Genomic DNA, 19,050 nt, shown 5'->3' with positions numbered 1-19,050 from the left:
CTTTTACATAAAATCTAATTTTTTTGTTTTTGTTTTTGTTTTTTTAAGAGTTGGGGCCTCGTTCTGTTGCCCAGGCTGGAGTGCAGTGGTGCATTCATAGCTAACTGCAGCCTTGACTTCCTAGGCTCAAGTGATCCTCCCACCTTGGCCTCCAAAGTAGCTGGAACTACAGGTACACGCCACTCTAGCAGGCTAATTTTTATTTTATTTTTTAAATTATACTTTAAGTTCTAGGGTACATGTGCACAATGTGCCGGTTTGTTACATATGTATACATGTGCCATGTTGGTGTGCTACACCCATTAACTCGTCATTTACATTAGGTATATCTCCTAATGCTATCCCTCCCCCCTACCCACTCCCCACAATAGCCCGGTGTGTGATGTTCCCCTTCTCGTGTCCAAGTGATCTCATTGTTCAATTCCCACCTATGAGTGAGAACATGCAGTATTTGGTTTTCTGTTCTTGCCATAGTTTGCTGAGAATGATGGTTTCCAGCTGCATCCATGTCCCTACAAAGGACACGAACTCATCCTTTTTTATGGCTGCATAGTATTCCACGGTGTATATGTGCCACATTTTCTTAATCCAGTCTATCACTGATGGACATTTGGGTTGATTCCAAATCTTTGCTATTGTGAATAGTGCCACAATAAACATACGTGTGCATGTGTCTTTATAGCAGCATGACTTATAATCCTTGGGGTATATACCCAGTAATGGGATGGCTGGGTCAAATGGTATTTCTAGTTCTAGATCCCTGAGGAATCACCACACTGTTTTCCACAATGATTGAACTAGTTTACAGTCCCACCAACAGTGTAAAAGTGTTCCTATTTCTCCACATCCTCTCCAGCACCTGTTGTTTCCTGATTTTTTAATGATTGCCATTCTAACTGGTGTGAGATGGTATCTCATTGTGGTTTTGATTTGCATTTCTCTGATGGCCAGTGATGATGAGCATTTTTTCATGTGTCTGTTGGTTGTATGAATGTCTTCTTTTGAGAAGTGTCTGTTCATATCCTTTGCCCACTTTTTGATGGGGTTGTTTGCTTTTTTCTCGTAAATTTGATTGAGTTCTTTATAGGTTCTGGATATTAGCCCTTTGTCAGATGAGTAGATTGCAAAAATTTTCTCCCATTCTGTAGGTTGCCTGTTCACTCTGATGGTAGTTTCTTTAGCTGTGCAGAAGCTCTTTAGTTTAATTAGATCCCATTTGACAATTTTGGCTTTTGTTGCCGTTGCTTTTGGTGTTTTAGACATGAAGTCCTCGCCCATGCCTATGTCCTGAATGGTATTACCTAGGTTTTCTTCTAGGGTTTTTATGGTATTAGCTCTAACATTTAAGTCTCTAATCCATCTTGAATTAATTTCCGTATAAGGAGTAAGGAAAGGATCCAGTTTCAGCTTTCTACTTATGGCTAGCCAATTTTCCCAGCACCATTTATTAAATAGGGAATCCTTTCCCCATTTCTTGTTTTTCTCAGGTTTGTCAAAGATCAGATGGCTGTAGATGTGTGGTATTATTTCTGAGGGCTCTGTTCTGTTCCATTGGTCTATATCTCTGTTTTGGTATGAGTACCATGCTGTTTTGGTGACTGTAGCCTTGTAGTATAGTTTGAAGTCAGGTAGCGTGATGCCTCCAGCTTTGTTCTTTTGGCTTAGGATAGTCTTGGCAATGTGGGCTCTTTTTTGGTTCCATATGAACTTTAAAGCAATTTTTTCCAATTCTGTGAAGAAAGTTATTGGTAGCTTAATGGGGATGGCATTGAATCTATAAATTACCTTGGGCAGTATGGCCATTTTCACAATATTGATTCTTCCTATCCATGAGCATGGTATGTTCTTCCATTTGTTTGTGTCCTCTTTGATTTCACTGAGCAGTGGTTTGTAGTTCTCCTTGAAGAGGTCCTTTACATCCCTTGTAAGTTGGATTCCTAGGTATTTTATTCTCTTTGAAGCTATTGTGAATGGGAGCTCATTCATGATTTGGATCTCTGTTTGTCTGTCACTGATGTATAAGAATGCTTGTGATTTTTGCACATTGATTTTGTATCCTGAGACTTTGCTGAAGTTGTTTATCAGCTTAAGGAGATTTTGGGCTGAGACAATGGGGTTTTCTAAATATACAATCATGTCATCTGCAAACAGGGACAATTTGACTTCTTCTTTTCCTAAGTGAATACCCTTGATTTCTTTCTCTTGCCTGATTGCCTGGCCAGAACTTCCAACACTATGTTGAATAGGAGTGGTGAGAGAGGGCATCCCTGTCTTGTGCCAGTTTTCAAAGGGAATTTTTCCAGTTTTTGCCCATTCAGTATGATACTGGCTGTGGGTTTATTATAAATAGCTCTTACTATTTGAGATACGTTCCATCAATACCGAATTTATTGAGAGTTTTTAGCATGAAGTGCTGTTGAATTTTGTCAAAGGCCCTTTCTGCATCTATTGAAATAATCATGTGGCTTTTGTCTTTGGTTCTGTTTATATGCTGGATTACATTTATTGACTTGCATATGTTGAACCAGCCTTGCATCCCAGGAATGAAGCCCCCTTGATCATGGTAGATAAGCTTTTTGATGTACTGTTGGATTCGGTTTGCCAGTATTTTATTGAGGATTTTTGCATCGATGTTCATCAGGGATATTGGTCTAAAATTCTCTTTTTTTGTTGTATCTCTGTCAGGCTTTGGTATCAGGATGACGTTGGCCTCATAAAATGAGTTAGGGAGGATTCCCTCTTTTTCTATTGATTGGAATAGTTTCAGAAGGAATGGTACCAGCTCCTCCTTGTACCTCTGGTAGAATTCGGCTGTGAATCTGTCCAGTCCTGGCCTTTTTTTGGTTGGTAGGCTATTAATTATTGCCTCAATTTCAGAGTCTGCTATTGGTCTATTCAGGGATTCAACTTGTTCCTGGTTTAGTCTTGGGAGAGTGTAAGTGTCCAGGAAATTATCCATTTCTTCCAGGTTTTCTAGTTTATTTGCGTAGAGGTGTTTACAGTATTCTCTGATGGTAGTTTGTATTTCTGTGGGGTCGGTGGTGATATCCCCTTTATCATTTTTTATTGCATCTATTTGATTCTTCTCTCTTTTCTTCTTTATTAGTCTTGCTAGTGGTCTATCAATTTTGTTGACCAGCTCCTGGATTCATTGATTTTTTGGAGGGTTTTTTTGTGTCTCTATCTCCTTCAGTTCTGCTCTAATCTTAGTTATTTCTTGCCTTCTGCTAGATTTTGAATGTGTTTGCTCTTGCTTCTCTAGTTCTTTTAATTGTGATGTTAGGGTGTCAATGTTAGATCTTTCCTGCTTTCTCTTGTGGGCATTTAGTGCTATAAATTTCCCTCTACACACTGCTTTAAATGTGTCCCAGAGATTCTGGTATGTTGTATCTTTGTTCTCATTGGTTTCAAAGAACATCTTTATTTCTGCCTTCATTTCGTTATGTACCCAGTAGTCATTCGGGAGCAGGTTGTTCAGTTTCCATGTAGTTGAGTGGTTTTGATTGAGTTTCTTAGTCCTGAGTTCTAGTTTGATTGCACTGTGGTCTGAGAGACAGTTTGTTATAATTTCTGTTCTTTTACATTTGCTGAGGAGTGCTTTACTTCCAACTATGTGGTCAATTTTGGAATAAGGGCGATGTGGTGCTGAGAAGAATGTATATTCTGTTGATTTGGGATGGAGAGTTCTGTAGATGTCTATTAGGTCCGCTTGGTGCAGAGTTGAGTTCAATTCCTGGATATCCTTGTTAATTTTCTGTCTCGTTGATCTGTCTAATGTTGACAGTGGGGTGTTAAAGTCTCCCATTATTATTGTATGGGAGTCTAAGTCTCTTTGTAAGTCTCTAAGGACTTGCTTTATGAATCTGGGTGCTCCTGTATTGGGTGCATATATGTTTAGGATAGTTAGCTCTTCCTGATGAATTGATCCCTTTACCATTATGTAATGGCCTTCTTTGTCTCTTTTGATCTTTGATGATTTAAAGTCTGTTTTATCAGAGACTAGTATTGCAACCCCTGCTTTTTTTTGTTTTCCATTTGCTTGGTAGATCTTCCTCCATCCCTTTATTTTGAGCCTATGTATGTCTCTGCATGTGAGATGGGTCTTGACTCTTTATCCAATTTGCCAGCTGTGTCTTTTAATTGGACCATTTAGTCCATTTACATTTAAGGTTAATACTGTTATGTGTGAACTTGATCCTGTCATTATCATATTAGCTGGTTATTTTGCTCATTAGTTGATGCAGTTTCTTCCTAGCATCGATGGACTTTACATTTTGACATGTTTTTGCAATGGCTGGTACCTGTTGTTCCTTTCCATGTTTAGTGCTTCCTTCAGGAGCTCTTGTAGGGCAGGCCTGGTGGTGACAAAATCTCTAAGGATTTGCTTGTCTGTAAAGGATTTTATTTCTCCTTCACTTATGAAACTTAGTTTGGCTGGATATGAAATTCTGGGTTTAAAATTCTTTTCTTTAAGAATGTTGAATATTGGCAGCCACTCTCTTCTGGCTTGTAGAGTTTCTGCCGAGAGATCTGCTGTTAGTCTGATGGGCTTCCCTTTGTGGGTAACCCGACCTTTCTCTCTGGCTGCCCTTAACATTTTTTCCTTCATTTCAACTTTGGTGAATCTGACAATTATGTGTCTTGGAGTTGCTCTTCTCAAGGAGTATCTTTGTGGCATTCTCTGTATTTCCTGAATTTGAATGTTGGCCTGCCTTACTAGGTTGGGGAAGTTCTCCTGGATGATATCCTGCAGAATGTTTTCCAACTTGGTTCCATTTTCCCCATCACTTTCAGGCACACCCATCAGACGTAGATTTGGTCTTTTCACATAATCCCATATTTCTTGGAGGCTTTGTTCATTCCTTTTTACTCTTTTTTCTCTACACTTCTCTTCTCAGTTCGTTTCTTTCATTTGATCTTCAATCGCTGATACTCTTTCTTCCAGTTGATTCAGTCAGTTACTGAAGCTTGTGCATTTTTCACGTAGTTCTCGTGTTATGGTTTTCATCTCTATCAGTTCTTTTAGGGACTTCTCTACATTGGTTATTCTAGTTAGCCATTTGTCAAATCTTTTTTCAAGGTTTTGAGTTTCTTTGCGCTGGTTACGTAGTTCCTCCTTTAACTCTGAGAAGTTTGATCGACTGAAGCCTTCTTCTCTCAACTCGTCAAAGTCATTCTCCATCCAGCTTTGTTCTGTTGCTGGCGATGAGCTGCGTTCCTTTGGAGGGGGAGATGCGCTCTGATTGTTTGAATTTCCAGCTTTTCTTTTCTTTTTTTTTTTTTGTTTGTTTTGGAGACGGAGTCTCGGTCTGTCGCCCAGGCTGGAGTGCAGTGGCCGGATCTCAGCTCACTGCAAGCTCCGCCTCCTGGGTTTGCGCCATTCTCCTGCCTCAGCCTCCTGAATAGCTGGGACTACAGCCGCCCGCCACCTCACCCGGCTAGTTTTTTGTATTTTTTAGTAGAGACAGGGTTTCACTGTATTAGCCAGGATGGTCTCGATCTCCTGACCTCGTGATCTGCCCATCTCGGCCTCCCAAAGTGCTGGATTACAGGCTTGAGCCACTGCGCCGGCCGAATTTCCAGCTTTTCTGCACTGCTTTTTCCCCATCTTTGTGGTTTTATCTGCCTTTGGTCTTTGATGATGGTGACATACTGATGGGGTTTTGGTGTGGGTGTCCTTTCTGTTTGTTAGTTTTCCTTCTAACAGTCAAGACCCAGTTTGCTTGAGGTACACTCCAGACCCTGTTTGCCTGGGTATCAGCAGCAGAGGCTGCAGAAGATAGAATATTGCTGAATAGTGAGTGTTGCTGTCTGATTCTTGCTCTGGAAGCTTCGTCTCAGGGGTGTACTCCACCGTGTGAGGTGTGAGGTGTCAGTCTGCACCTAATGGGGGATGTCTCCCAGTTAAGCTACTCAGGGGTCAGGGACCCACTTGAGCAGGCTGTCTGTCCATTCTCAGATTTCAACCTCCATGCTGGGAGATCCACTGCTCTCTTCAAAGCTGTCAGATAGGGACATTGACCTCTGCCAAAGTTTCTGCTGCTTTTTGTTTAGCTATGCCCTGTCCCCAGAGGTGGAGTCTATAGAGGCAGGCAGGTCTCCTTGAGCTGTGCTGGGCTCCACCCAATTTGAGCTTCCCTGCAGCTTTGTTTACCTACTTAAGCCTCAGCAATGGCAGGCACCCCTTCCCCAGCCTCATTGCCGCCTTGCAGTTAGATCTCAGACTGCTGTGCTAGCAATGAGGGAGGCTCCGTGGGCGTGGGACTCTCTGGGCCAGGTGTGGGATATAATCTCCTGGTGTGCCATTTGCTAAGACCCTTGGTAAAGCACAGTATTAGGGTGGGAGTTACCCAATTTTCCAGGTGTTGTGTGTCTCAATTTCCTTTGGCTAGGAAAAGGAATTCCCTTCCCCCTTGCACTTGCCAGGTGAGGCGATGCCTCACTGTGCTTCAGCTCTCGCTGGTTGGGCTGCACCCACGGACCAGTGCCAACTGTCTGACACAACAGTTGAAAATGCAGAAATCGGCCAGGCGCGGTGGCTGACTGTAATCCCAGCACTTTGGGACCCGAGACGGGCGGATGAGATGAACCCTGGGTACCCCCTCAGTTGAAAATGCAGAAATCACCCGTCTTCTGTGTTGCTCACACTGGGAGCTGGAGGCTGGAGCTGTTCCTATTTGGCCATCTTGGGTGCTACCGGCTAATTTTTTAAGAGTAGGGCCTTGCTATGTTGCCCAGGCTGGTCTTGAACTCCTGGGCTGAAGGGCCTCAGCCTTCCAAGTAGCTGGGATTGTTGTTGTGAACTACCATTCCCTACATCGTTTTTATTGTAGGCAGTATTTTGTCATATGAATTTACCATAATTTGCTTATTCATTCACCTGTTAATGGACATTTGGGTTGTTTAGAGATTTTGTCTATTACAAATAAAGCTGTTATAAATATTTTTGTTCAAGTTTTTATATGCACACCTAATTTTATTTACCTTGAGTAGATTCTTATAATAGTGAAAAGTAAAAAAGCCTTTACCACGGCTCGGAGTCTAATATCTTTGTAGATACAGGGTAGTTTGGCTGAGGATCAAGCCAGGACTTGACAAGACGAGAGCTGAGGGGTCAATGAAAGGTACAATATGATATAAGGACACTACACAGGAAGGAATGGAAAGCTGAGAAATAGGATGGACACATTTGGGCAGATGTGGTCATGACCCAGACTCTCAAATGCCCAAATCCCCTTGAGCCTTTCTCAGAAGTAGAGGCAACCTACTCTCATATCCACTCCCCATTCCCAACCAGCCTTTACCTGTGTAAAAGTCACTCAGTCACTTCATCTGGGGCACTTGCCTTATGAGCTGATGCCAGTTCTGGTGAGGGACTGATCCTACCATGCCTCCTTGCCTCTGAATCTTAACAGAAGTTATTAGTTATTCCAGTGCAAACCAATAAGCCCTGAACATGGCCCAGAAAGAGACAGTTTCTTGCCAATTTGTATTGGCAAGAGTTAGGGAATACGGAAATGGATTGTAATGCCAAGGAAAACAAATATAAGGTTGGATCGGGATAAATAAATAAATGCGAGTGCATGTGCCTGGAGTGTCAGTCATGTTCTCCAAAGATAGTCACATAATGTCTCTCATCTTTTCTACAAGTGGCCTTGACACTCCTCCCATTGAGTGGTGGGGTCTATGTCCCCTCTCCTTGAATTCAATAGAGTACAACCAAAGTAATACCATGTGATATCCCAGGCAAGGTCATCAAGTTTCTACAGAACAGACTTGATAGCAAAGGAGAGACTGCCAGGTCTAACTGCCTATCCTGACCTCCCAGTTTCTTGCCTGGCCTTTAAATAACCCTCCCTTAGGTGTCCTGGAAAGTCTCCTTGCTCTGATTCCAGAGCAGTTATTTTTTATGTATTCATTCAACAAATTTAGCATCTGCAATATGCCCGGCATAGGCCATAGATGATGACACTGACAAGACCCCAAGTTAGAGAAACTAAATGAGCCCTAACAACAAGTGCTGACCCAAGCCACAATAGAGGCCTGTTTAAGGGAGAAAGAGGTAATGAGGTGGGGTCAGGGAGGGCTTCTAGAGGAGGAGATTCCTGAGCCAAGTCCTAAAGGATGTGTATGGGCTCACCAGGTGGAGACGATGGAACGGACAAGTTTGGTTGTAGGAAGATGCCCTGGGCAGAGGGAACAGTGCGTATAAAGGAAGGAGAGCATGTGGAAGATGGCAGCCAAAGTGAATGAGCAATGCATAGGAAGGAACTGAGGGTGAGATGAAAGGCGGTGCACCAGGCTGCAGAGATCAGCCCTCGCAATTACATTTTTCAATTCATTCTCTTATTTTTATTATATAAAACATTATTTTGGCCAGGCACGGTGGCTCACACCTGTAATCCCAGCACTTTGGGAGGCTGAGGCGGGCGGATCATGATGTCAGGAAATCGAGACCATCTTGGCTAACATGGTGAAACCCCGTCTCTACTAAAAATACAAAAAATTAGCCAGACGTGGTGGTGGGCACCTGTAGTCCCAGCTACTCAGGAGGCTGAGGCAGGAGAATGGTGTGAACCCGGGAGGCGGAGCTTGCAGTGAGCCAAGATCATACCACTGCACTCCAGCCTGGGCAACAGAGCGAGATTCTGTCTCAAAATAAATAAATAAATAAAACAAAAACATTATTTTATTTTATTTTTGTTGTTATTTTAGAGACAGGGTCTAGCTCTGTTACTCAGGCTGAAGTGCCTCACAGGATCATGGCCCACTGCAGCCTCAAACTCCTGGACTCAAGTGATTCTCCCACCTCACCCTCCAAGTGGCTAGGACTACAGGCACATGCCACTTATGCATGGCTATTTTTATTTTTCAGAGACATGGGCTCACTATGTTGCCTAGCCTAGTTTCAAGTTCCTGGCCTCAATAAAACATTCTTTTAAAAAATCAGAGATGGCAAAGATTATGTTCCCTGTAATCTCAATAGTGGGGTAGAGAGACACTGGACACTAACAGATGCTAGGTGACTTTGCTTGTGGCCTTCTGTGCACTTGCACTTCACCTTTTGCATTTTTCTACTTAGCTGTTCTGGGAACATTATACATTTCCAAAGAGCTTTTTGTGACAAAAGTTACAAGAAATAAGAAACATGTATGACTTTTTTTTTTTTGTCTGACAGGGTCTTGCTCTGTCACCCAGGCTGGAGTGCAGTGGTGCCATGTCGTCTCACTGCAGCCTCTGCCTCTCAGGTTCCAGCGATTCTCCTGCCTCAGCCTCCCAGGTAGCTGGGATTACAGGCATGTGCCACTATGCCCGGCTAATGTTTGTATTCTTAGTAGAGACGGGGTTCCACCATGTTGGCCAAGCTGGTCTCGAACTCCTGACCTCAGGTGATCTACCTGCCTCGGCCTCCCAAAATGCTAGGATTACAGGCGTGAGCCACTGCGCCCAGCCGAAACACGTATGACCTTTAAAGAAAGCAAGGAATAATATCCTATTATGTCTTTTCTGTCTTCAGGTGGTGATTGTAAGTACTTTGCATTATTGAAGAACTATTTAGAGAAAAATAAAGTGTGGTAATTAAAATATCAAACACTCTCTTCTGGTACCCTGATACATATGAAAAGTCAGTTTTTACTGGCCTTTTTTCTGTTGACCATGGGAGGCAAGCACAGTGTAAATCATACCTTTGCAGTTTAGCTCATGCTCTCCTCCATTTGCACAAAGCCTGGCCATGTTCACGGCTCAGTCCACTCTCAATGCTTCTGCAAGGCTCAGCTGCAACTCTTTCCCAATTGCATTCTGTTCCTTTAATGTCTGTCCTACACAGTCCAGCAAGAAATCACGTGGCCATTTGTATTATTTTCTTATAAGTACCTTGAACTCTGAAACTAAGTTTACCTCCAGCTGTAGATGCACCCTTTCTCTACCCCATCCTCCCCCTTTACTCTGTCCGGCTAAGCAATCGATGGAGTAGAAGTAGTAAGTGCTCAATAAATATGTGAACGAAAAACCTTAAGTTCAAGGCATTTTGTATAGAGTGTTTTAATTTTTATGATGTCCACAATCTTCACTACATAGTGCCCAGAGTGGGAGGCTGTGGTGGGCGGATCACTTGAGTCCAGGAGTTCAAGACCCAGCATGGCCAACATGGTGAAACCCTTACAAAAATAAAAAATTAGCCAGGCTTGGTGGCACAAACTTGTAGTCCCAGCTACTCGAGAGGCTGAGGTGGGAGGTCGAGGATTCAGCGAGCTGTGATTGTGCTACTGCATGGCAACCTGGGCGACAGAGTGAGGTCCTGTCTCAAAAAAATGAAATAAAAGTAAAAAGTAAAGAAAAATAACTACATAGCAAAAATAATCAGAAGAATTTTAAGGTCTCCAGCGAAAGGACAAGAGGCTTGTTGTGCTGTACACAAGCACGTGTTAGGTGCGATTCACCCATGTTGTTGGTGTGTCACTGGTAAAGGGTTGTGACTGCCAAGTTGTTGTCCAGGTTCTTGGCGTTTTGAACAAAGAATTGGACAAAACACCCAGCAAAGCAAAGAAAGAACGAGGCAACGAAAGAACGAAAGCAGGGATTTTCTGAAAACGAAAGGACACTCCAGTGTGGGAGAGGACGCAGCAGAGCTCAAGGGCCCGGATACAGAATCTTCTTGGGTCCAAATACCTACTAGAAGTTTCCTATTGGCCATTTTATGCTCACCTCAAACCTGATTGGTTGCAAAAAGCAAGCAATCAGAGGCTAGGGTGAAGTTACAAAGTTATACTTCTATGCAAACGAAGACTGGACCCCCAGTCAGTCTGATTGGTTGTGGACAGCAACCATTCAGAGGCTGGAGTTAAGTTACAAAGTTGCAAAGGAAGACTCTACCAGTAGTAAGTCTGATTTGTCTGGGACAGCCAGTTTCCTGTCTGCCCTGCGGAAAAGGTGTGGGGTTTGCAAAGGGAGTAGCCTTTGGTCCTTTTGTTACTTAGGCATGGCAAATTAGGGTTTTCCTTTGAGTTTAGCTCTAGGAAGTCAGCGTGAGACAGCCTTAGGTTCCCTGCCTCCGGACCCTATTCTCCTGCCTCAGGTACAGTCACTATCGTGATATTATATATCCCTGTTTCAACACAACCCCAAGCCCAACCTCAGTTCTTTCAGCCCTGCACCGCTTCGGGGGACCCAGTTGGCCACATGAGGGTCGCTCCGCCCCGGAGACCCGCTTTCCTGAGCTGGGGACTAGACGCGACCTCGCGGGGCTGAAGTTCTGTCCCTTATTGGCTGGGTCAGGGGGCGTGGCACGGCCTGACCAATCGCGGGCGGCGCGCTTAGGCACGTGTGGGGGCAGGCCTGAGAATCAGAGAGGCCTTCTCTGGGGCTGCCAGTACGCGAACCCAGCCGCAGTCCCAGCCAGGCAAGCAGCAGTGGAAAGTGCCGGCTCCCGGCCAGCAAGGGCCGCTTTCTCGCTCTCTCGGTGCCCGCCGCCATGTGGGCTGCCCTGAGGTTAATCCTGCGGCCGTGTGCCCGCGCTTCTCCCGCCGGGCTGCGCGCCTATCACGGGGACTCGGTGGCCTCGCTGGGCACGCAGCCGGACGTGGGCTCTGCCCTCTACCAGGTAGGCTGAGCACCCCGGTGGCCTGGCCGCCGGTGCCAGGCTAGGAAGCAAGTGGAGGAGGGGCAGGTTTCAACAACTGCTGCTCTCTTGTCCGGAGCCACAGTCGATTCTGTGACGCGCGTGAAGTTTGAAGAAGAAAAGCCTAACAGATAAAAGAAAGTTTAGTTCACTTTTAGAGCTGGCCCTGTGCTTTGTGTCTTTGAAATCAGTGGTTTTTTTTTTTTTTTTTTTATTTTTTTTTTTTTTTTTTGAGACAGAGTCTTGCTCTGTCGCCCAGGCTGGAGTGCAGTGGCGCGATCTCGGCTCACTGCAAGCTCCGCCTCCCGGGTTCACTCCATTCTCCTGCCTCAGCCTCCCGAGTAGCTGGGACTACAGGCACCCGCCACTGCGCCCGGCTAATTTTTTGTATTTTTAGTAGAGACGGGGTTTCACCGTGGTCTCGATCTCCTGACCTTGTGATCCGCCCGCCTCGGCCTCCCAAAGTGCTGGGATTACAGGCGTGAGCCACTGCGCCCGGCCAAAAAAATCAGTGGTTCTTAAAGCCTGGTTTAGAATTGTCACCTGGGGAGCTCGTTGAATAGCTGCCTGAGCCCCACGCCCACTCTGGACCTTGTGGGTCTCAGGTGGAGTCGCGGTGTTTACGTTGTTAGTGAAGTCCTTAGGGGACTTTGGGCAGCCAGCTTTGGGAACCACTGGCCTAGAGCAGCCCAAGAGTGGCGCTGTGCTTACATACAGCCCTGAATTACACACAGCCCTGAATTAAAAAATTACAACTTTTAAATTTGAGTTTAAAAGTTGGTTATGATGGACGGGCCCGGTGGTTCACGCCTGTAATCACTTTGGGAGGCCCTGGCGGGTGGATTACCTGAGGTCAGGAGTTGGAGACCAGCCTGGCCAATGTGGTGAAACCCAGTCTTTACTAAAAATACAAAAACTAGCTGGGTGTGGTGGCGCGTGCCTGTAATCCCAGCTACTTGGGAGGCTGAGGCAGGCTGAGGCAGGAGAATTGCCTGAACTTGGGAGGCGGAGGTTGCAGTGAGCTGAGATTGTGCCATTGCACTCCAGCCTGGGCAACAGGAGAGAAACTCTGTCTCAAAAAAAAAAAAAAGTTGGTTATGTTAATAGAAAATATCCCACAGTATATTTGAGTGACTTTTCTTGGAATTAGGAGGCATCCAATATAAGGCCAAAAAACTCAAAACTTGTGAAATATCAGAGCTGGAAAATTTCATTCTGTTCCCACGATTTCTAAGCCTATACAGATAACATCTAAATAGTGCAAACAACACACAATTATTTGTCAGGACAGAATGTTTAATTCAGAATTATTAAGTGGTTATTGTGGTCCAGGCACTATTTTAGATATTTGGTATAGATGTGTAGGAATGGAACTAATAATTTTGTAGGGAATATGGACAAGAAAGCAGGTAACTGTGGTACAGTGTGAGAAGGGTTGTCTAAAGCTTGAGAAGGTGGTTACAGAAGGCTACAGATAGGAAGTAATAGGTGAGATGAATCTTGGATAAGAGCTGGCCAAGTTCAGGGTGCAGGATGGAAGGCAAGACTGTACAAACCAAGAGAGTTACGAGAACATAGGTACTGAGTTATGAAAGTGTATATCTGGTGTGAGGACTTGAATTCCATGTCTAGGGCATGGAATTCATTGAACAGTGTCTGGTGATGGGATTGATTGATTATGGGGCCAGATAGAGGAGGATCTTGCATGCAAAAGCCACATTTAGATTCCATTTTGCAGGTTGTCCATTAAAATATTTAAGTAGATAAGTGGCATGATCCTATGGATATGGTAGAATCATCAGTGTGGTGGCAATGTGGAGGATGGATTGATGTAGGGAAAAAACTAGACCTAGGTGACAGTGGAGAGTTGAGTCTTGAGATGAAGTAGTCAAAGTTAGAATTGTATGTAGGAGGGGGGCATAGATACCCGAGGAGCAAAGACTGTAGAGTTAATAACTGAGTGGAAGGGGAAAATGGATGACTTTGGAGTTTTCCAACTGAGCGGAATATTTAGGTAGGTGGAACTGCCATTAATAAAAAGAAGGCTTTGGTGATGGGTTTTGTATGACTCACGTTTTGCTAGGTTGCGCTTTGTAACAATCAATCAAAAAATCTCAGTAGCTCACAACAGCAAATATTAGTCTCTCACTTGTTTTTGTTTTGTTTCTTAATCTCTCACTGGTGTTGGTGGCCTTTGGTTAGTTAGTTGCTGCTGTGACTGTTCCACTGCAGGGTAGGTTCAGGTCTGCTCCACGTGTCTTCCCATTCCTGGACTGAGGCTGAAGAGCAGCCCTGAATTAAACATGCCCTTCTCATGGCCGAAGGCACAAGAGCAAGAGGCTGAACACAAATTGGATTTAAAGTTCTTGCTGGCATGTGATGAAATTCATGTGTGCTCATATTAGACAAAGCAAGTCCATGAGGGTGGGGGAGAATGGGATGAATGATCCAGTTTAGCTGTGTTTCCTGATTACAAATAACAGCAACTATAATAATAATAATGCAGAAATGTTATAGTGTTCCCATCATTTTTCTAAAGGCTTTATATGGTTTTACTCATGTATTTATCATAATGATCCTGTGTAGTAGGTACAATTGTTATTTCTGTTTTATAGATGGGAAAACTGTGGTATTTAGCGTCCAAGTAATTTGTCTGAGATAACACAGAGCCTGAATTTGAAGCCAGGTGGTCTGGCTCATAACTCTTAAGTCCAGGGTCTTAACTGTTGCTCTATAATGCTTCTTACTCACCCAGCTCTACCTAAGTGGGTTCTATGGTTGAAAAGACGGGGTGGGGACTTGTCAGTGGCTCGGCTCCAATTCATTATGACTGTCAGGCACTAACCGCTGTGGTTGCTCAGCTTCACAAGAAAATTACTAGGTTGTAGAAACTGTTGTTTTGTAGGTGATTACACACACACACACACACACACACACACACACACACACACACACCCCAACCTGGGGCCCTGAGAGATCACAAGATTTGCCAAATGTCAGTATCAGTAAGTAGGGAAACTAAAAGTTGAACTTAGTTTTGCCACTAAACTACACTGCCTCTTGGTTAGTGAGCCTCATGCTAACGAGGCTAGGTTGGTTGACAAAGGATTGCCTGGGAGGTGAACTGTAGCCAGTACTGGCTCTTCTGTGATTTAAGTCTGATGGGCTGAGCCTGGCACAGATGTTGCCCAGTCTGTACAGGCAAATGTCAGCTTCAGTGGGTGACTGCTTTTCTTCTTTGACCCACTGGTTGTGTAAGAGTACGTTGTTTAATTTCCATATATTTGTGAATTTTCCAGTCATCCTTCTGCCATTGATTTCTAGTTTCATTCCATTGCAATTGAAAGGATACTTTGGGCCAGGCGCGATGGCTCATCCCTGTAATCCTAACGCTTTGGAAGGCCGAGGCTGGTGGATCGCTTGAGGTCAGGAGTTCTAGACCAGCCTGGCCAACATGGTGAAACCCTGTCTCCACTAAAAAATAAAAAAAATTAGCTGGGTGTGGTGGCGCACGCCTGTAATCCCAGCTACTTGGGAGGGTGAGTCAGGAGAGTCGCTTGAACCCGGGAGGCGGAGGTTGCAGTGAGCCAAGACTGTGCTAGTGTACTCCAGCCTGGGTGACAGAGCCAGACTCCGTCTCAAAACAAAACAAAACAAAACAACAAACAAACAAAAAACCAACAAAAAAAAAGGATACTTTGTGTGATTTCAATCTTTTAAAATTTATTAAAATTTATTTTGTGGCCTGACATGTAGTTCATCTTGGAGAATGTTCCGTGTGCACTTGAGAAAAGTTACTTTTTTCTGCTGTTGTAGGGTGACAATTTCTGTATATATGTGTTAGCTCCAACTGGTTCTTTCCCTAATACCGTGCTACTTCTTTGTTTTTTATTTTCTGGATTTTGCAGAGCAAGAGAATGTAGCAGAAATCATGACCCCCAGAGCTCTTGGAGCTGTAGAAAATAGGAAATAATGGAGATATACTGTAGACTGAATATTCATCTAAGTTTGAACAATTAGGAAGTTGCTTAGTGTTCTGTCAAATAGAAGGAACTAAATAACAAGAGATGCTAATACATGGGGGGCAAAATGTATTAGTGGGCCAAAGTCTGAATTTCAAAGATAATTAGTTAAGTATTGTTCGAAAGTAATATGCTGACCAAAGAAAATTTAAAAATACAGAAAGGTTAAAAGTTAGTCCCTCTACCTCTTTTCTACTTCTCACTGTCAATATTTCCTTATGTAGTACCTAGAAAATTTCTGAATACATACCAGCATAGAGTTTTTTTTTTTTTTTTTCAGATGGAGTTTTGCTCTTGTTGCCCAGGCTGGAGTGCGATGGCATGATCTTGGCTCACCGCAACCTCCGCCTCCCGGGTTCAAGTGATTCTCTTGCCTCAGCCTCCCGAGTAGCTGGGATTACAGGCATGCGCCACCACGCCCAGCTAATTTTGTATTTTTAGTAGAGATGGGTTTTCTCCATGTTGGTCAGGCTGGTCTCGAACTCCTGACCTTAGGTGATCTGCCTGCCTCGGCCTTCTAAAGTGTTGAGATTACAGGTGTGAGCCACCACGGCTGGCCGAGTTTGTTCTTTTTTAATAATTTATTTATTTATTTGAAAGAGTCTTACTCTGTCACCCAGGCTGGAGTACAATGCCACGATCCTAGTTCACTGTAGTTTCAAACCCCTGGGCTCAAGAGATTCTTCCACCTCAGTTGGCCAAGTCGCTAGGACACACCACCATGCCTAGATAATTTTTAAATTTTTATTATTTTTACTTTTATTCTTTTTGTAGAGATGGAAGTCTCCCTGTGTTACTCAGGCTGGTCTCGAACTCCTGGGCTTAAGTGATGCTCCTGCCTCTGCCTCCCAAAGCTCTGGGATTACAGGTGTGAGCCACCACACCCAGCCTATTCTTTTTAAAACACAAAATAGGATCCCTGGCCAGGTGCGGTGGCTCACACCTGTAATCCCAGCACTTTGGGAGGCCGAGGTGGGCGAATCACTTGAGGTCAGGAGTTCGAGATCAGCCTGGCCAACATAGTGAAACCCGGTCTCTATTAAAAATATAATAATTAGCTGGGCGTGGTGGCACACACCTGTAGTCCCAGCTACTTGGGAGGCTCAGGCAGGAGAATTGCTTGATCTCAGGAGATGGAAGTTGCAGTGAGCCAAGATCGCACCATTGCACTCCAGCCTGGGCAACAGAGTGAGATTCTGCCCCCAAAAATAAAAATACAAAATTAAAAATAAAAATAGGATCCTTTGTTTCCCTCTGGGATTTGTTTTTACAACTCTACTTTGTCAGTAAGCAAGCATTGGTTGGAATCTCAGATAGTGACTGATGGGACAGGAAAAATAAGATGGTATTCTAAACTTCAAAAAGCTTATATTCCTTAAAATAGGAAAACAAATAGAGATCAATTTAAGTTCAGAAGATGTTTAAGGAAGAAAGATGTTAAACGGAGTAGGAGTGGCCAGAAGTAGAGTTGAAGATGAGATAAAACATGAATTAGGCTTACAGAGGGGTAAGATTTGGAGAGATGGACAAGTGGGGTGGTGAAGAAGACCTTGAACAAGACAGGCAGGGGTGAATCTTTTCCATAGGATCCAGTGGTCCAGTGTGGCTGCCATGGATAGGGGTGGCCCAGTGTGGCGGCCACACAGACTTGGCACAGACCACTGTGTTTTGTTGTTTTTTTTTTTTTTTTACCTTTATTTTGGTAAAAAGGAATTGCTTTCTAATATTTCTCTCCCCCATCTCCTCTATTTCTGTTTTAGGAGAACTACGAGCAGATGAAAGCACTAGTAAATCAGCTCCATGAACGAGTGGAGCATATAAAACTAGGTAAACACAGCATTTATTCCTCAGTTTATGCCTTTACTTAAGATGTCCTAAAATAGTTATTGGTTTTGGGAAAAACTACTGGAATTAAACTTTTGACTTTTTTTTTTTTTGAGATGGAGTCTTGCTCCGTTGCCCAGGCTGGAGTGCAGTGGTGCCATCTTAGCTTACTGCAACCTCCGCATCCTGGGTTCAAGCAATTCTTCTGCCTCGGCCTCCCAAGTAGTTGGGATTACAGGTGCCTGCCACCATGCCCGTCTAATTTTTGTGTTTTTAAAATAGAGACAAGGTTTCACCATGTTGGCCAGGCTGATTTGGAACTCCTGATGTCAAGTAATCCATCTGCCTTGGCCTCCCAAAGTGCTGCAATTAGATGTGAGCCACTACTCCTGGCTGAGCTTTTGACTCTTAAGACTATGCATTTGTTGGTATGCAGGCATTTAATTTTATTTTTTGTATTACTTGGCCAGTTTCTCTTCATAGAATACCACCACTTTTGGGGGGGGAATTAAAGATTTAAATTCATAAATTTTATGAATAAATAATTTATTTTTAATTTTTATTATTATTATTTTTTTAAAGAGATGAGTTCTTGCTCTGTTGCCAGGCTGGCCTCAAACCCCTGGCTCAAGCGATCCTCCCGTCTTGGCCTCCCAAAGTGCTGGGATTACAGGTGTGAGCCACCATACCTGGCCAGTGATTTCTTAGTAGGTGTTTAATATTTCTTCCCTAAGTGCTGAATCTCAGATGGAAAGAATTCTTCATATTTGATTGACTGTTTCAGATAACTTTTATCAACAAGTATATAATACTTAAAATAATATATAATACTTTTAATGTAAAATTGTACATTTAGAGTGGAGTAGTTTAAATACTAGATCTCAGGAGTATGAAAATAGTGAAAAAGACTGGATTTGGAAAGTATGGTCTAGAATTGCTTATTTACTTGTTTATTTAGAGACAGGGTCTCCTCAGTCTGTTGCTCCGGCTGGACTCGAAGTCGGGAGCACAAGTGATCTTCTTGCCTCAGCCTCCCGAGTAGCTGAGACTATACATGTGCCCCGTACCCAGCTACGGAATTCATACTTTTGAAGCCATTTTAGATTAAGGTGTTGTCTCCAGAAAAAGAATCCAGGCTCTTGCTGAAAAGAAAATGTGTTTTGTTAGGGGCAATAACTCAATCGTTATGTCCATTTTGAGAGTTTGATTTGGTGAACCCACTATCCCCCTTAGACATTAAGGTGGTGGGTTTTGGGGCCAGGCATGGTGGCTCATGCCTGTAATCCCAGCACTTTGGGAGGCCGAGGCAGGCGGATCACATGAGGTCAGGAGTTCGAGACCAGCCTGACCAACATGGTGAAACCCTGTCTCTACTAAAAATACAAAATTAGCCAGTGTGGTGGCACATGCTTGTAATCCTAGCTACTCAGGAGGCTGAGGCAGGAGACTTGTTTGAACCTGGGAGGCAGAGGTTGCAGTGAGCCAAGATGGTGCCATTGCACTCCAGCCTGGGTGACGGAGCAAAACTCCGTCTCAAAAAAAAAAAAAAAAAAAAAAAAAAAGATGGTGGAAGGGTGAGGATTC

At 43.8% G+C, this 19,050-nt stretch overlaps 1 protein-coding gene across 1 annotated transcript in view; it reads left to right on the top strand.

Annotated features, from left to right (window-relative positions):
- Nucleotides 1–11,323: 11,323 nt before the first annotated feature.
- MCCC2 (methylcrotonyl-CoA carboxylase subunit 2) overlaps nucleotides 11,324–19,050 on the top strand; it is a 67,199-nt gene continuing 59,472 nt past the window's right edge. Inside the window, exons 1-2 of the mRNA XM_050793558.1 lie at nucleotides 11,324–11,602; nucleotides 17,403–17,469. Coding sequence (XP_050649515.1) covers nucleotides 11,474–11,602; nucleotides 17,403–17,469 — 196 coding nt within the window. The 5' untranslated portion in view covers nucleotides 11,324–11,473. The remainder of the gene's footprint in view (nucleotides 11,603–17,402; nucleotides 17,470–19,050) is intronic.

Source organism: Macaca thibetana, chromosome 6 (assembly GCF_024542745.1).
Source record: "Macaca thibetana thibetana isolate TM-01 chromosome 6, ASM2454274v1, whole genome shotgun sequence".
Lineage (NCBI taxonomy): Eukaryota > Metazoa > Chordata > Mammalia > Primates > Cercopithecidae > Macaca > Macaca thibetana.
Note: the sequence above shows the minus strand (reverse complement) of the source record. Positions and strands in the feature narration are given on the sequence as shown.